The sequence below is a fragment of the Anguilla rostrata genome, chromosome 5, assembly GCF_018555375.3.
Source record: "Anguilla rostrata isolate EN2019 chromosome 5, ASM1855537v3, whole genome shotgun sequence".
In the NCBI taxonomy this organism is placed as follows: domain Eukaryota; kingdom Metazoa; phylum Chordata; class Actinopteri; order Anguilliformes; family Anguillidae; genus Anguilla; species Anguilla rostrata.
In genome coordinates, this window is record NC_057937.1 from 48,519,941 (window position 1) to 48,537,968 (window position 18,028).

Genomic DNA, 18,028 nt, shown 5'->3' on the forward strand with positions numbered 1-18,028 from the left:
AATTTTAAAATATTCAATAAAATGGAATGTTATTGCACTGTATAAATAAAGCATTACCTTTTTTGTGCTAAATGTTTTGCATTACAAAATGGAAAATACTCAAATATCACTGTTGTCCAGTGGTTCACGTTATCATTGTCTCCACAGAAATATACCTCTTTCTAGATAATCTTGTAATATGAAAGAAAATTAGCTGTAAATTACTCCTGTATAGTCTTTGTTGTGGTTTATTTTTTCCTTTTAAAAGGTGCCAACATGGTTCTACACAATAAAGAGATGTTGGAATACATAATTAATGCAGAGTGGCCCTACTGTATGAAAAGCCAAAAAGCTCTAAATTATGTAAGCTGCTTTTACAGTTTTCGGTTATGATCAATCTCAGAGGTAATAGGATCAAAACACCTTTTGCAATATATTCAACGCCAGGGAATTTACAAATTATTTTCAAAGGAACAGAAAAGGCACTGTTCATTGGCTGATTAACTTATATATGAATGTTATGGTGTTCAATGGAAGTGACCTATGTTTTCAAAATATAAGTATTAAATGCACATTTACATCATGGAAGCTGAAGAAGCAGGTCTGTGGTCGATATGACTTGAGCAAGCTCTACATTGTACCGGTGACAATTTAATAATTTTCGTTAGGAAATATGATACATTTTGTGCAAATTTCAAATTCTATTTGTTGTAACGCACATTTGGATGTGTTATTTTGTATGTTCGTTAAGTTGACATTTGTGTGATATATATGAACATACTTTCTATACACAGACCAGAAAAATGGCTTGCTTGATTTGAATTGTCATATTGTGAAACTACTACCCAAATCCTTAAACGGACAGCTGTACCTTTTCTGGTAATAAAATATGTAGCATTCATCTGGAATGTGTAGTCTGGAGCACAAATTAATCATGTGGAAACTTTGTGGGGCATTTGTGTTTTTTTGAGCAGTGGGCAATAATTCATTAGCATTTTCCATCAGTTTACAAACTTGCTTTTAATCAAAGGACAACTGCAGTCTGCAACAAATTTCCTCCATGTTCAGGTTATAAAATTTCTGTAAACATTAAAGTGCACAGGCTTAGTTTGCCAAATTCCGAAAGCAGATCTTTGTAAAGGTTTGTGCTATGATCACTCCATTTCTACTAGTTTTAGAGTTTAAATAGTTTCCCTTAGCTTCTCAAAATTCCCCAGTAGTTGCTTTCCTTGATCTGTTCTTGATTAATGATATTGGAGTGAGCACAGTTAAGCCTCTTTAATTTCAGTACAAACATCATCATCTGTAATGTAGAAAGACAAAAGGTAAGAAATTGCTGTGAACACAGCTCACCCAATCAAATGTACCCTGCAGTAGCCGGATCAGAGACTGTACATTTTGTTACAGCATTTCATACTAATTAAAAGATAAATCCACTTACCACCCCATTTCCCTTAATCACTCCTTTCTCACACCCAAAAAGAAACTGTAAAATAAGTCTTCGTCAGTTTCAGTAACACTATTGAATATGTTGTTCTGTAAAAGCTGTAGCATGGCACCTTGCTGGTTATCACATTGGGACTTATTCACAATGGAAATTCCTGATGATTCATCAGTGCTGGCTCATAAAACTATTCTCCCTGCCGTCCACTCCTCACCTGACAATTGTGCAATTTTTTTTTTTTTACCAGGAAGGGGCCTCACAGTTGCTGGGGGGGGGCGGGGGGTGTCAGTAGCTTCACATGGAGAGTGCTAACACAGAGAGGCCAGCGGGAATGTTCAGTTCATGTGAGCTCGTCGTTCAGTTTCTGAGGGGTTTTTCAGACCTGCCTGGGTAACTGCGCCCCCTGCTGGTCACTATGTATCAGGCAGGCGGGCGGCGGGGGCGGTGGTGGGGTCGAGGAACCTGTACTTCTCTCCCGGGGGAGGCTCGCTGGCCTGCAGGTGGATCAGGGGCTTGGTCTGGAACACACTCAGGTTCTCCTGGTTCTTCTTGTTGTAGATGTTGACCCTGTGCTCCAGTTCGGGGCTGGTCTCAGCTGAGCCGGTGGGGCTGGGCAGCTTCAGGTTCACCGGGTCCAGCCCTTTCTGGGCGAGGCAGGAGTCCCCCGTCAGCGAGGAGAGGAGCTCCTGCACCACCGCGCTGGGGTCCCGGAGGCCCCGCGGCTCTTGCCCCGGGGGCAGGGGGCCACAGCAGAGCGTGGGGTAGTCAGAGGAGGCCTGGCGGGCGGTGCTGCAGTCGGTGGTGGAGCTGAGCGTGTGACTGCTGACGCTCGGCCCTCGGACAGAGGAGAGGCCGGCGGTGCGGGACGCGGCCACAGAGGAGTCGCTGGCCGAGCTGGCTACGCGCGGCGGGGGAACGGGGGCGCTGGCGCCCAGCACGGTGGAGGACATGCTGCTGGGGTTATCAGGCAGGTGCACGTCGATGGCCGCCGTGGTTATGACACGCGCGCCCGTATCGGGCACTCCCACGTCTGCAAGAAAAGAGCTACAAACTCAGCAGAAGCCATAAACCCACAAGATTAACAGCGGTTATATTATACATTAGGCTTCCGTTACAGAGCTGCTACACCCTAGCTTCCCAGCCGTGGAACAAACTCCCACTCAGTCATTGCCCATCTTGGTCTGAAGACGCATCTCTTCAGACTGCTCCTGGACTATCACTATCCTACAGGACACTCCCAATCTAGAATCACTATTATTTGTATCCTAATTTGTCCCTGTGGCACTTTCATGTTACACTTGTACCCCCATTCAGCACTTATATTGCACTAGTATTGTTATCTTGATGTTGTAGCTCATTGTCACACCTCCTAGTTTGACATAGCATTACTTTCTGACCTAGCCTATGCTCACTGTGTGAACTGGAATTAATGTGTACATGGCTATGAATAACTGTTACGTAATAAGTATTGTACCTTACCGGACCTGTGTTTCGTAGTTGTTCCAATGAGCTTTGGTATGCACTTATTGTACGTCGCTTTGGATAGAAGCGTCTGCTAAATAAATATAATGTAATGGTTCCGGGATCAAGGTACATCCACCATTGTTCCTGGAATGTTACAGGATTTATATTTTCTGCAACCAGTTTAGACGCATGAAGCCCGGCGATGTGTATAACTGCAAAATCAATTGCTTTCATTCATCAATGAAGTGCTGAGTAACATTGAAAACCAGCAGACCCTATCATTCTGCATGACCACAGCTGTGGACCCTTTCTGTTCATGGTAAGTGCCCTTCTACTTACCGCTGCTCGGCTCGCTGTAGTACTGGCTGATGTAGTTGTTCATGTCATCCCGAGCAACAGAATCTGGAAAGAGGAAGAGTTACAATACACAGAACATCAAAATGTGAGAAAAAAATACAAATTTCCAGGAATATATCAATCCGGCATTGCCACATGATGAAGACTAGAAAAAAAGGCTATTTTAGGCCAGACTAAACATTTGACTGCTTGAGGCAGTCAATGTATGTAAACTTAACTGCAAGCGTGTCTCTTTGAATAAGACACCAGAACTAGCCTCATGTTGTATGTCATGGATTTTCTTACCACATACAACCGTAGAAGTATTTTCAGTCCTAAAGGTGCACATGACAATTTGTGCAGTCTTTAAAATCACATTGTTGTGGACTGAGCTGGTGGGTGAAGGGGCGTGCTCTGCTTGCCTGATTTGGGGGGGGGGGCAAGTGGGCGTTTGGGGCGGGGGGTAAAGTACTCTGAGTGCCCCTGCCATTCCCAGGGGACCGGCGGAGCCTCTGACGGCTAATTTCATTTCTTTTTCGAGGTTTTGAAATATTAATTCGAGGCAGCCCCACGAGGGGAAGCATTGCACTCGCTCAAACACCACCAAGACAATCACTCTGCAATTAATAACACATGAGCTTCAAAAGAAGCAGTCGAACTTAAAAGGCTCTCCGATATGCAGTCATCCGCCATACACTCTGATTCTAGAAGGAAGATTTGGGGTGACCTGCTTTATAAGTGTGTCAGTGTCATCTCTGTTCTGTATAATATCCATCAAAACTATATACTTCTGAGTCTGAAAACCATTTTTCTATAATAATAATAATAATAATAATAATAAGAAGAAGAAGAAGAAGAAGAAGAATAGACATTGATAGACCGACCAGACAACCTATATTTGTGGTAGCAGTCAAAAAAAGGTTGTAAAACAGTAATCTCAGTCTAATCCTTACTGGGACAAAGTTTAAAGAGTGAGCACTTTAAGTAGTACTCTGCTGTGGACAACATTCTTCATAAAGCCATGGTATTAGGCGATCACATCACAGCCATCCCACACCCCATGTCCCAACTTAATGCCCCCTTGTGTTCTGTATGCATAACAACTGGGGAGAGACATTTTTTTGTCCGTTGGAAAACAATAGTCCCAAAACATTTAAGAGTCTCTTAGCTTTTTTCCCCAACAAGAATAAAGACTTACTGAGGGCTTTAATAAGAATGAGTGACACTTAAATGTCATGCATTCATATGAAAGAACCCCCTCCAGCAAAACAAAACCACCACCAGCCCATCACCTAAATCCCAAGCCCTGTCCGCTCCATCGACCTGCCCCCCCTGCTCGGAGCGTGCTTCCTGGTGCCTGGGTTTTGGGGAAAAAGCCACTCTTTCTTTTGCTCCTTGGAGCCAGATTTCCCACAATCCCCCTGGGCAGCCCTTGGGATCCAGCCTTGGCATGTTTTCCCCTGCCTGTCATGGTTTCCAGGTGAAATGGAACAGATGTTTTCCGCAAGGCGGCCTCCCCGCAGAACAAGGCCTGACGTGTGGAGCGCTCTGTACCTGAATTAGCCGCAGCGCTGAGACGGCCGCTAGGGCTCATGCGGTAAATGGATTGGGCGGATTTTCCCCTCCGTTTCAGTGGTTTTTAAAAAGCTTTTTTCCCCCGTGCTATCGATCGTGGAGTGCACAGATTACGTCGTGTGCTAATGCTTGCTTTAGGACCCGGTCTCGGACATGCCCAGGGCTGTGCTGTCAGATTCACAGAACAACTCTGCTACTTTTCAAGCGTTATGCCATTTTGTCACTTTGTGTCCTTCACAATCGTGTACCTCCCAAACAAGATTTGCACCATTATGATGGCTAAGAGGCCTTAAAAGTGTTTGGTGTGTTTATTACTTTGTAATGTAGCCCAAGAAATAATAGCTTTTTAACTTTTCGAAAGGGAGAGAGTTGCCTGGTTTTTTTTGCCAGATATCCAAAGTATTTTAAATCAAGATGAAATATTTTCTTTCTGCCTCTCCCACACTCTCACTCTTGTGTTGTTTGCAATACGCTACTTCAAATAAGCCATAAAATATATAACTTGCAGGTTGTAAATGATGCTGTCAGTAATGCCTCACAATATCTACAACTTCAAAATGTACAAAAGCTCTGTTCAGTACTGATTTGATTATTCTGTGCAAGGGATCCTCTTGCTAAACAAGTTATTACTGTACAATACCTCCACACCTGAGTCAAGAGTCTCACTCTCCCTGGTACTGAAAAAGGAGTTCTCAAAACCTGACCACAGACAGGGACTCTATTGAACTAAGTTGATGTAGTGTATTTGCTGTTTTGTGGTTGTCATTTGTATACCTGCCCAGGGACAACAGATGTGAATTAGCTGCTAGCTAACTGTAAACTGTCCCTGCAAAAATAAACAATAAAATAAATAAATAAATAAAGTATTAAACTGTAAAAGCAAAATTTGCCTAACCTAATAAGGCACACCAGAGTCCGGAAAATATAATGTAAAAGATGTGATCAATAGCAGGAGCAGTATGCAATGACAATGAGGTCACAGAGGGAGAGAATGAGCAAATGTGGGTGCTGCTGTCTGGGTCGGTTCTTTAGAAGGAGGGGTGTGGGGTACCTGGCGGGGGCCGGGGCTCTCTGGCTCCACCGCGGCCCTCATCGTCCGACTCCCCGGGGGTCAGCCCGTCCACCACTTGGAAGCCCCCGGCCTGCTTGTCCCACACGCGGTGGATCTGCATGGCCGCTTCACGCTCTGCAGCCAGGTCCAGGTCCTGCTGGGCCAGGTGTGCCCGCAGCTGCCTGATCTCAAACTGAGAGAGAGAGAGATATTATTAACATATTCATTATTTTAAGAGGTGCATAATACACATAGATACATAATGGCAAACTAAAATGGGTTGAATGGCCTGTTCTTGTCTCCAAATGGTTGTAATACTGTCCAGTTAAATGCAGGTAAAAAGACACAAACATATGAATATGTGATTTGTCTGTCTGTCTGGATATAATTAGCAATGGAAACTATCCAAAGGAAAATAGTGCCAAAAGTAGTGAATGAAAACCCGTAATCTCAGCCTAAATGAAATTTGGGGACTTTTGTACCCAACTCACCAAACAGCACTAATGTTTCTCCACCATTACACCTAACTAGCTGGCCAGCCAATGTATCTGATCAATTCCATAACTGGATTCCATTTACTCCTCAATGAATGATATTGACAAGCAGCCAGTCAAATTGCTGTTGAGCTTGTTTGAGCATTGAGTTCAGTATTCAGTAAAGTGTTCAATGGCTGGGATGACAACAGCGACTTGCCATGATGTACAGCCATTGCCTCTTTCAGTATTGATCTTAGAGGTCCTGAGCACTGGGGACGAATGCGATCGTAAAACTGAATCGACAGCAAGCCCCTCGATCTGTACAGAATGGCTGTCAAAGCTCATTTGGGGGTTGTGTAAACAAATCCCAAAGAATGGCTCCGAGATTCTATCTGACTGGATCTTACTGAGCAATGCCAGGTTTGTTCATGCTGAAACTTGCTGAAATGAAATGAAAATGGCCACCAATAACAAAGAATTACATTGAGACAAAGGTCCACATATCATGCCATGCCATGGTTCATCGTGTTAGTCACCATTACTTGCATGCAGCGAAACTATATCTGAAATACTCTTCTGTAAAAGAAGTATGGTACTTGTGTGGTTAATAAACACATTTCAATCTCAAAGCAAGTTGCCGTTCTCATTTATATGATATTTTACTGCCCTCTGCTGGTACAGAGTGAAAAAAACACTTTTGGCAGAAAAATAAAGCAGGATGTGTGACGGTGTGAAGTGCAATAGCAAATTCAGACAACAGTAAGAAAAAAAGCTCTTATTGGTTGTTGCCCCTCTCAGGAATCAGCCAGGGAAAGATACAATTCACGGTAGGATGACAGTCTCAAATCATGCATGAGTGTTGAAGGCTGCAGTGAGGAGACAGGTGTCAGTCAGGGCCCAGTGAGAATAACAGTGTGGTAACAGGTGTCAGTCAGAAGCAATGACAGTAGCGGTGTTGTGACAGCTGCCAGTCGGGGCTCAGTGGTAATAGCTGTGCGTTGACAGGTATCAGTATAATTCACTTATTGTTCAGTGGTATGGTGACAGGGTCTCAGAGCCTGCTCCAGTCAGATTGACAGGTATCAGTCAGGTCTCGGTGTGGTGCATTGGCATGGCCACAGAACTCACAGCCTGCTCCTGACAGATGTGGGTGAGGCGCTCCAGCTGTTCCTCTCTGACTGCCTTGGCCTTCTCATATTGCTGGATATCCAGCTCCATCTCCACCTTCACCTGGAGCACATAGGCTGAGGGAGCAAACAGCAGAGTCACACCACACACAGCTGGGGACAGGGCTGTAACTGGTCACATGCTGTCACAGCGAAAGTCTTAGGGGGAAAATGTATTCACATTTAGTTCATGTTTTTAAACATTGAGAACAGAATTGAAATTGCCTAAGACTGATGATTAAATGCATTTATCTTTCAAGTAACATCTCAGCATTTTTTGCCACACACACATTTCGAAATATCGGTGGCACAGATATTAAATCTGTAGAATGCATCCCCTATCCACACACATACAGCAAAAGCACTTTATTTATTTATTTATTTTTTTGGACATAATGCAATTTCAAGATCGATACTGTAAATACAGAAACTGCCGTCAAATTGTCGAACTTGATTATGAAATAACTTTACTACAGACAGATCATTTCCTCCCAGTTTGAATCCCACACAGCAGGGGTGGGTTTTAACCGCAGAATACAGGCTACAACCTTGTACCTCAAAGGCTGTGTCTCCCCTAACCACAGAACACAGTGTTTCTGCACATGCTCCACAAAACATGGCTACGTGCTAGAAAGCAGAATACTGGGTCGCACAGATAGCAGCTCCAGTAACACAGGAAATAAACTAATCTGACAGCACCTGCCAAAGTCTTGTGGAGATTGACATGTGGGTTGGGGGTGTTCTTTATAGAGCAGTCGAAATGTCAAAAACGGATACATTACAGTCAGGGGAACATGGCAAAGGATTATTTTGAGGCCAAATTTTTCATGGAAATGACCAATATGCAAATGATGACTGTCAAGGCTATATGGTGCATTGTCACATAACTCTGGTGCCACAGTACTTAGAGCTGAAAGAGAAAGACTGCCAGACAGGGATTTGTAGCAGTGTACAGGGGTGTGACACAAGTTCCTCATTTGTGTAGCCAATAGTACATTGTATTGGGTCATGTGGACCTTCAGAATCGATTGTGCTGACATTATCATGACTAAGAACACAGCGTACAGTATATTAATTACAGACATTAGGCACCACTCAACAGTTTAGAAAATCAATACACCTATAAAGGGAGAGGATGTTTGGCAGTTTACCAAGAAACTTGATCAATATCCATATTGTTATGAATGGTAAACAAATAATATACACAATTAATTACATACCAGGGTAAAATAAAATATACAAAATAATTGCTCCAGTGTTACAGCATGCTGTGTTACATGCTGTGTTCATGTTGCACTGCAAAAAGAGTACCTTACATTCGCTTAAGGCTAACGTAGGATAAGATGTACTGTTTCAACAGTATGTGCAGGCCTCAAAGTTCCCCAGATGTGTTTTCACATACTTGGGAGGACCAAAACTGTAGTAGCAACGATATATACCTTAACTTTGTTTGCCTTCTCCTGATATCATTTAAATTCGGTGTGTGGTCCTCCCAGTTACATGGTCTCCGGTAAAACAGAGCAAGAACACTCACCATCAATGATTCTCTTGAACCTCCAGATGCGCAAAGTGATAATCAGACTGATGGCATCCCAAGGGCTGCTGGGTCCATTGGCAACAGTGGAGGCCACCATTGGGGCCAGAGAGAGGACGATAACAGCACCGTCGAACACCTGCAGACCACACGGGGACAAGGCCAGTTTAGCAGCAACCTGCAGGGAAACTCAAAGACACTATGGAGCCTGTTGGCAAGAATTAGAAACATTGCATTTTTTCCAAGGTTGAACTGGCTTTCAAGGATGAATTCAGAAAACAGACACTGCTCCTTTTCTATGGGGTATAGTCGTCTCTCCTCACAACTGTAATGCCTGTCAGAGACCAAACCATGACTGTAATAGAGAGAAATGGTATGAACAAGCACAAAAAGCCTTAAAGGCTGAAAAAGCCATGAGGACACTGACCCCAAATTTAAAGTGTACGCCGTGCTCATAGAGTCCGTGTGTGGCCTGAAGCAGCGTTTCAGCCTGAGGCGAAGTTAGTCTCATCGGCATTCAACACAGTACCTCTGCCAGCCCTGACCTGAGCAGACAGTGCTGAGTGCTTACCTCAACTTTGTTCTCGATGTAGTCCCAGATCCCTAGGATTACAATCCTAAAGACAGTCTTGACAGAGAAAAAGAGAGAAGAAGAGAAAACACAGGTATTTGGGAAATGTAGTTTTAAATATGGAGAGTGGACACAGTCACTTCTGCATATATTTTTACTTTAAAGATACCTTGGTTTCCCTCATCCTGTGAGGTTTTGGCTTCATTTTATGTTTCCATTATAAAAAGCTGAAAGTATAACATTGGTGCTTTCATAGCTGAGACATATTGATTATTACCCTTGCTTCCGAAATATGCAACATCCTTTGCTTATAACCTGCCAAGCGATTTAGAAATAATTGAGAAACAGAAACAATGGATTGTATGCGAAATACAGTGCAGTACACAAAATCTTGGCATCTCATCAGGTCAGGCTTGCAGACCCAATTTAGATTGGAACATTTTCCTTCTTTTGGGGTGGGGGGGTGGGGGGTGGTTGCTAAATATGCGCTCACCTGCTCTGTTTGCAAGTTGCATTGGAGTTATGTTTTTAAACTCCACAAATGTTGAAAGGTTTCTGACCAATAGTAGTGAAGGCAACGCACAGGAGCAGTGGGCTCAGGGATGGCCAGACTCTGGAGTCACAACACTGATCTCCATTCACTTCCAGTATTGAGGGCTGTAATTGGACATTAACGCCACAGATCTTGAAGCTCAAAACCAAATAATAAACCGCTTGCTAATTGTGAATATTTCCGTAGGATTAACTGTCGACAGATTTATTTATCACTTATTCTTATCGTTGTTATTCAGAACAGGATACAATAAATCCTGTAAAACCAATTTAAGTAGTGAATTTCACCACTTGACACGCAGCTAATTTACATATATGCAGGTAAAGTGCTTTTGGAGCTGCCTAATTTGGGTGGCAACTGACCCTTTAGCCCCACACATTTAAAGGGCTATACCTATATTCACATTCCAGATTTACATGTTAAGTGACTTGAAGTATTACCATAGCTTCTATGTGTAGAGGCAGAAGATAACAATACCATGTGTTCCATTGAATAGAACATGATGTCTCTGGCTAGTTGTACTTGTATGCTACCCTTCACTGTGGCTGCAGTGGCAGTGACAAACACAACTCCCTCCACCCACTGCATGGATGCAGATCAGTGGCTCAAATTTACTGTTCCTGTGTCTCTCTTTTGTGATGTTTTCTCCATTTTAGTCATGGGTGGTTCTCAGAAAGGCTGTATTCTCATGTCCAATATTTTAGTGAATCACCAAGATTTTGTCTTGATTGAATACTAAATACTAAAATATGAATACTAAATACCACACACCTCGGCCAAGCAAAATACGAGTTCAATAAAATAAGAATAAGAACAAAGACAAAGACTAGAATATCAGAGGGCATGGAGAACAAAATAAAACAGACCAACTTAAAAAAAACTTCTACTTGACACAAACTCTGGAGGGTATTTATGGTTCTTGAACTTTGGGTCTGCAGAACAATGCACACGTTTCAGCCTCACACACTGTTTTAGGGGCTCAAAGAGCTGTTCTCTTCTCTGATCCCAAAATAAATAACGGCCAGGAAAAAACTCCTACAGAATGGAATGATCGAAAATGGACAAAGCACCACAACTCCAACAAGCGAGGAATGGGGGTCCCCACCACCATACCATACCTTATTAATTTCAGGTCTCATGGCAGGGGACATTGAAGAAAGAGAAAATAACCTTTTTAGTGCAATTCAGATTTTTTCATACTACAAACGATATATAAAGAAACAAAACTGCAGAGTTAAGAAAGGAAAACCAGCGATCTGTCCAAAGGCAAGAATTTGTTTCTACATTTGCGCAAAGATCACCTGACTTATAATCAGAATGGTTGCCAGGTATCGTGGGATGGGTTTTGGAGTGAAAATCCAAATGGATGAGTAGTAGATTTGCCAGGTGGCGTCTCCAAGCAGTACCTGTATTCTGGAGATGAAAGAGAGTAGGAATGGAGACTGCAATGGTTGCCAGGTATTAGCGGGTGTGTTTTGGAAGGAAAGCCGGAACTGTGCAGCAGGATGCAGGACCAATGACAGTGTTACGCCTCCATGTCGAAGGGCTAGTTTCCCAGGAAGAGTTTCAGCACAATACAATGCTACAATAACCATGCATCCAGTGCATGTTATTTCCTCCCGAAAACAGAAACTCTGCCTGGTAAAATAGGTTATGCCCTAGAGTAGCTTCACATAACCATTAATGGTGCACATTTGCATTTGATGTTAAGCAGGCATGCTGCGGTTGCAAGCCAATGGAAGCCAAGGCCTGCACTGAGTCTGATGGCTGCGAACAGAACAGATGGCAATATGGCAAATCCATTCAATACCCCTCGTACGAGACACCTGTCATATACAGTGTCAGGAACCCAGGAAGTTATGCGTATCTCCTTACCGTAAAACGATCACTTCATTCATGACCTCACCTTTAATTATTACTTACACCCTATCACTTTAATTAATGCTCGGCCTCTGCGTCTCTTTAATTGCTCCTCGTTGGAGGAGTGATTGCCCAGCAGAGGTGTTCCTTACCTCAGAGAAGAACACGGAGAGGATGACCAGGCTGATCCAGTGGACGATGCTGGCGAACTGGAACGCGTTGGAAACTGCAGAAAACACAGTGCGAGATAAATGAGCGTTTCAGCTGGGGGGGACCTAACCACTCCCTTTATGATGTCATAATACTGCAATGTTTTCAACCAACCGCATCAAATCAAATTCAGATATAATATTAGAGTACAAATGATGTACATTTTGCTGGTGTAGGTGTCATACTTAGATATTTACAGAGCAAGAGTAGGAGCTGCCTACATTATAGTGCACTTCACTGGAATAGCACAACAGTTCAGCAGGCATAATCACAAGGTGTTGCACACAAAGTATTCAATGGGTACTGTTTATGTAAACCTCTGCTTTCTATTCATGTTGGGCACAAGATGAGATTACAGCCTTGGTTTTAGGTCCACCCACAAGTTACTCCACAAATAGCATGCACCACCCACTTTATTTTCCCTAACTCCCCCACACCCCCTCACTTACAGCATTTTTTCACTCTTCCAACCCCTCTGTGTTTGGTCCACCCCTTTTTAGCAATCTCTCCGTTCCCTCTTCTGTCAGATGTTCATGTACTAGCCTGCCATTTATCCACTAATTTACTTCCGTACACTGTGCACATTATTCTTCCCCATTATCTCTGTATGTATTTTAACTTGACTACCTCCAATCCACCAGGGACAATACAGTTGTTTTGAATCAAATAAATTCATCATGAATCCCTCTTTTCTGCCTTTTTGTCCAACCTGTGCTGGCATAATCAATATGGACACTCCTTCCAGATCGCTATGTCCACACATCATTTTGTCCTCCCTAAAAGTGCTATTGGATTTCTGCCTCAGATTTCAATTTTTTTTAAATATTCCACCTACTGCCAGGTCACAAGAAAAAGTTTTTTCAGAGGTTATGTGCTGGGTTTGAAACCGAAGTCCTGTCACTCTGGGCTGTAAGGAAAAACGTATGTCTGATGTAACATAACTAGTTTTTACCCTCATTGTGAGTGACACAGGACTACCTGTCAAGTAAAATTACAATGTAGCATAACAGTTATTTTAGTTTGATGTATTTGGGTCAGGAATTCTACAGTTGTCTACCAGAAGGTCAACCTGTAAATACACTCCAGAGTTTGCAGTACATTGAGAGGACAGTGTGTAAAACTCCCACTGCAGAGGTTTGCTGTACATTGAGAGGACAGTGTGTAAAACTAACTAGGCAGGAGTTTGCTGTACATTGACAGGACAGTGTGTAAAACTCACACTGCGGGAGTCTGCTTTACATTAACAGGACAGTGTGTAAAAACTCACACTGTAGGAGTTTGGTGTCAATAAGAAGCTCCAAGGCCAGCAGGACCACCACCAGGACCACACAGGCCACCAGGACGCAGTTGAAACCAGCGCTGAAGAGGAAAACCTGCCAGAGAGCAGCTCGCTGTCCACAGCAGGGCTTCAGCCAGTTAGACCTGGAGACACAGGAGAGAGACATCAAGGCTTCACTCAACTACCTCGGTCAAATATCAAAGATACAGAGTCGTATCGCATTATTTGAGTGCCTCTGTTTAACTGAGATTAGATGTAAAATGGACTAATGAGCAGTAACATAAACTGGTACATATTTGCAAATATAATTCTGTTTCAGAGACATTGAAGACAGCATATCGTGGATCTTTAAATGAGGGAAAATGTATTTACATCTTCAGGTAAACGTCAAAGCTCCATGCTTTTATCTCAACACCGAGAACACAGTGGAAAAAAAACATTGGGATTAAAAATGTTTTAATCCCATTTACACCCACCAGAAGGCACTGTTTCCTACATACATATGCATGCTTACACAGAGAGGATGTGAGAAATGAAGAACCAAAGAGGTTTCTGAAAGTGTGTCTGAAAACAGAGTAGGCCCACAAGCACACAGAGAGATGGCAAAGAGACAAAGGAAGACTGAAACTCTGCACAGTCAGACTGACAGGAAGATCTGTGAGGGAATTTTAAAGATATGCCACTTGCAATAATAACCCAGGGTTGCATACTTTTTGAAATTAAAATTTCTATAGTAGTGTAGAATAAAAGACTCATTCTGCATGGTTCACCAAGTATGGTCTTTGATTTTACATCCAAATTTATTCATAGCTGTATAAATAATCCTTTTCCCATTTATATTAATGTTGTGCTTCTGCTATATCACTCACATCAAATTCAGTTACTGGTTTTCAGGGTTACATTACTGTGACTTTAAAGGCATTATGTTGAATAATTCCACACTGATTATTTCCATCTTTTCACCACCTTAGTCTGCCTGTTCTCACGATGAGATGCGCACATACTGACTAACCAAAACAGGAGGTCTGAGTGAATCACCCCCCTTCCCAAATCCAATGAATACGCAGGTGGAAAATCAGATCCCTTCCCAGGATGCACTGCTGCTCGCCCAGCAGGCAGGCCACAGGAGGTGCCGGACCCCAGACCAGGGCCGCGGGAGGAGCGGAAAGCTGGCACTCTCTACTCTCACCATATGCTAGCTCTCACCTGACCTGGCCCAGCCAATCATGTCTTCATTCCCAAACATCACCCATTTGAGCAAAAATGTTTACCAGCTGAAACTGTTGAGAAGAAAAAAGTACACACTCATAACTTTTGGGCCTGGAGGTGCTCTTATGTGTTTTGTGCACAAATTATTATGGGGTGTGTAGTAGGAGTGTAACTCTACTCAGGTCACCAAAATTCGCCCATTTCATTCAACCCGGAGCTCAGGCTAGGTTGGAGGCAAAGGTGATCTCTATCAGCTGCTCAGCACTACCCCACAGCAGCAGCAGACCCCTCAGCAGTGCAGTGCGTAGTGAAAAAACTGGACTTGTATGCAGGTTTCAGTTTTAAAAGCCCTGCGAGGCACTGCCATTGAACTTCTGTGTCAGGAATCTGAATACGATCAGCAAATATACAGCCATATAATCATATAAGATGCAGAAATTTTAGGCTGTGTAATGTGCGCTGAGTGAGGGCATCTGCCAAGCAAATTAAATAATGCAGCAAAATGAGTGTCAGATAACTTTGCCAAGGACAAAGCCAAGTTTCTGTAAGCAATGTCAGGGCAATCAAACAAAGGCATAATCACGCTGTTAGCAATCATCTCTTTGGCTGGAGATGCGGAGGGAGCACAGATGGCGCTGGTACTGTTCCATGATTCAGCGCATGGCACGATAGAGTGGCTGTGTTCTACTGCGCTGTAGAAGAAAAGGAGATCCGGAGGTGGAACCAAGACAACACTTTGAGTCTAAAGCTAACTCCGGAAGACAGAGACCAGACGGTTGGGGCGTGTGGGAGTCTTGTGCCCAAATACTAAACTTAAACTGATCATTTATCATAAAATTGCATCAAAACCAAAAACCATTATCATGAGACCCAATATATTCATCATTGATACTTACTGGCTCCATACTACATATATAACCTTGTTTTTTTATACAAATGTAAATCCCACAGCAGTAACATCCCCTGTCCTTTAGCTACTTGCATCTTTTTCTACTTGCAAAAACAAATTCATACCTGTAAAACATTTCACTTAATTGCAATCACAAAGTCGATCGAGGACCAGATACTCCCATGCTTCCTCAATCAGTGCTTTGTAAAATGTGATGAATCAACCACCATGAAACACAGAACTGTGAATTCAATCACTCCCTCATTCTCTTTTCTCACTGTAACTCACAGCATATGCTTTCATTATTAACACAGTGTTTCCTTCCACAAACAGGGGAAGTCAAGTCTCATGGCTTCCAAGGCCTGAGTCACCATCAAGTAACAAAAAATGAACAACCAAAATTATGCTCCCCCTGAATACTAGTCAATATCAGCCTATAATGGAAACACAGACCTCTTCTTCTTTGGATACTGAAAAAGTCACATCCTGTAATCTCTCCCTCCCTATTCATCTATGTAATTCAGGTTTGGGGATTGACTACTTGCAAATTGCAGAGCGTGACCCAAGATTCCTCAGATAGAAAGACACCTCAGTGCTCAGAGACATTTGTGAAGCCCAATCACAGGGCTGTTAGGATCTGAATCCTTTATAAAAAGGTAGAACAGAGACGGCTCCTGGTGTATCTGAGACCAGCATCCATATTAGCTGTCTAACAGCACGCTGAGTGGGAAGTCATCTCTTTCACTTTCGTACACAAAGCACATGTGCTGAGTCTGCTGTACTCTGTTGCGTATTGAGACTAAGGGGAAGTGTGGATGCATGGATGATGGTTATCACCGGAGCGTCCCCACCATGAAACAGTGACGCTGCAAAGTACATAGGACTGCAAAGCCCAGCACAACAACACGAGTCAGCAGAGACACAAGGAACATTCGGTTTGGCAGTCTCTGTCCCTGGGGAGGTCAGTGCCTAAAAGGGCACTGCAGCCCAGCTGGTCTGATCTGATTGGACAAAGTAAGGTTGTCCCCTATCAGGTGACTTTTACTGAAACAGCAGCAGTCCTACGAAGCTGCTGTAGTCACAGGAGTATGTCACATGACTCACTGTCCAGGACAGAGGTCAGGGAGGAAAGTACCCAGAGGGTCTCGCTCACTTTCAGGCCCAGGTCAGTACAAAGACACACACACCCCCACACACACACACACACACACACACACACACACACACACACACACAAACACATACACGCATGCATACACAAATACACACACACACACACACACACACAAACATGCACGGACACACAAATACAAACACATACATGCAAATACACACAGACAGACAGAGACACACACACACACACAGTCACAGTGATATTCACATATACTTCAATCAAATGCGCATACAATGAAATTGTGCTGCTGAAACATTACGTTTGCATTAATTGGGTCAGGATTAAAAATCATTCTAATATTACTGGGCAAGTCTCAGAAAGGACAAATGCGTGTGCCTCTGTGCTTTAACAGGTCACCACAAGCATTTCAGGAAAGGCTGTGCTGCCCTGTTTCGTTCCTGTGTAAAATGGCGCTCAGTTAGCTATTTTCCATCATCTTGAATGGGTGCAATTTATAAAAATACATCCTTGGTTTTACCACTGGAGAAAAAGCTAACTTTTTTTGTTATGTCAGTTGCATTCTGTGCCATTCTCAATGGCAATTCAGTTATAACTGGCAAATCAGTCTTTAAAAATTCCAACTAAGCTGACAGATAAACGTTTTCCAGGGAATGAAGACAGGCCAGTAAATTAGCTGGCAAAGCCTTTCAAAAGTAATGTTCACCATTTAGCCTGATACTGCTAACATACTGCAGGAGTGATGGACAAAACCCAAGATACAGCAGATTAATGCAATTTTAGGGGTCCCCTAGGGGGCTGCATGACAAACAGACCAGACAAAAATGGTGATGATAAAGACAGCAATGACCTCAAGGGCTGGAGCTATTGGAGCACTGCCTAAAATAAGCCCCTGACATTAAAGGCAACTGCAAACAAAGCCAGCCTCTCATGGGGTAAGTACTCCTTTATGCAAAACCAACCCTCTGAAGCTTACTGTATGTATATAGAATACAGACTAACAATAATATCCCAGAGAACTGGAGTAAATTAATGTGTAATGTGTAAATTAATAATCCTAGTGATTGCATTGGCTAAATTTATATACTGATTAAAATTGCTTTAGTAGGGCCTTAACCAGCTATTATAAAAACAATTACCTAGGTTGTAAGAGAGTGGATCGGTTTATTAATAACTTGACCATTTCAAGTCGTAAAAAGGCATAATTTACTTTATACACTTTATTTGTTGTCACAGACTTAATTATATCCAGTTTGAGCATCATTTATTTACTATAAAAGTGCTCATCATAAATCTTGCA

The 18,028-nt window shown here is 42.9% G+C and overlaps 1 protein-coding gene across 1 annotated transcript in view; it reads right to left on the reverse strand.

Moving 5' to 3' along the window:
* Window positions 1-980: 980 nt before the first annotated feature.
* Window positions 981-18,028, reverse strand: part of LOC135255506 (transmembrane protein 266-like) — a 33,795-nt gene continuing 16,747 nt past the window's right edge. The window contains exons 4-11 of the mRNA XM_064336760.1: window positions 13,487-13,641; window positions 12,162-12,235; window positions 9,597-9,653; window positions 9,026-9,164; window positions 7,454-7,569; window positions 5,850-6,042; window positions 3,227-3,289; window positions 981-2,453 (exon numbers count right to left, since the gene is read on the reverse strand). Coding sequence (XP_064192830.1) covers window positions 1,837-2,453; window positions 3,227-3,289; window positions 5,850-6,042; window positions 7,454-7,569; window positions 9,026-9,164; window positions 9,597-9,653; window positions 12,162-12,235; window positions 13,487-13,641 — 1,414 coding nt within the window. The 3' untranslated portion in view covers window positions 981-1,836. The remainder of the gene's footprint in view (window positions 2,454-3,226; window positions 3,290-5,849; window positions 6,043-7,453; window positions 7,570-9,025; window positions 9,165-9,596; window positions 9,654-12,161; window positions 12,236-13,486; window positions 13,642-18,028) is intronic.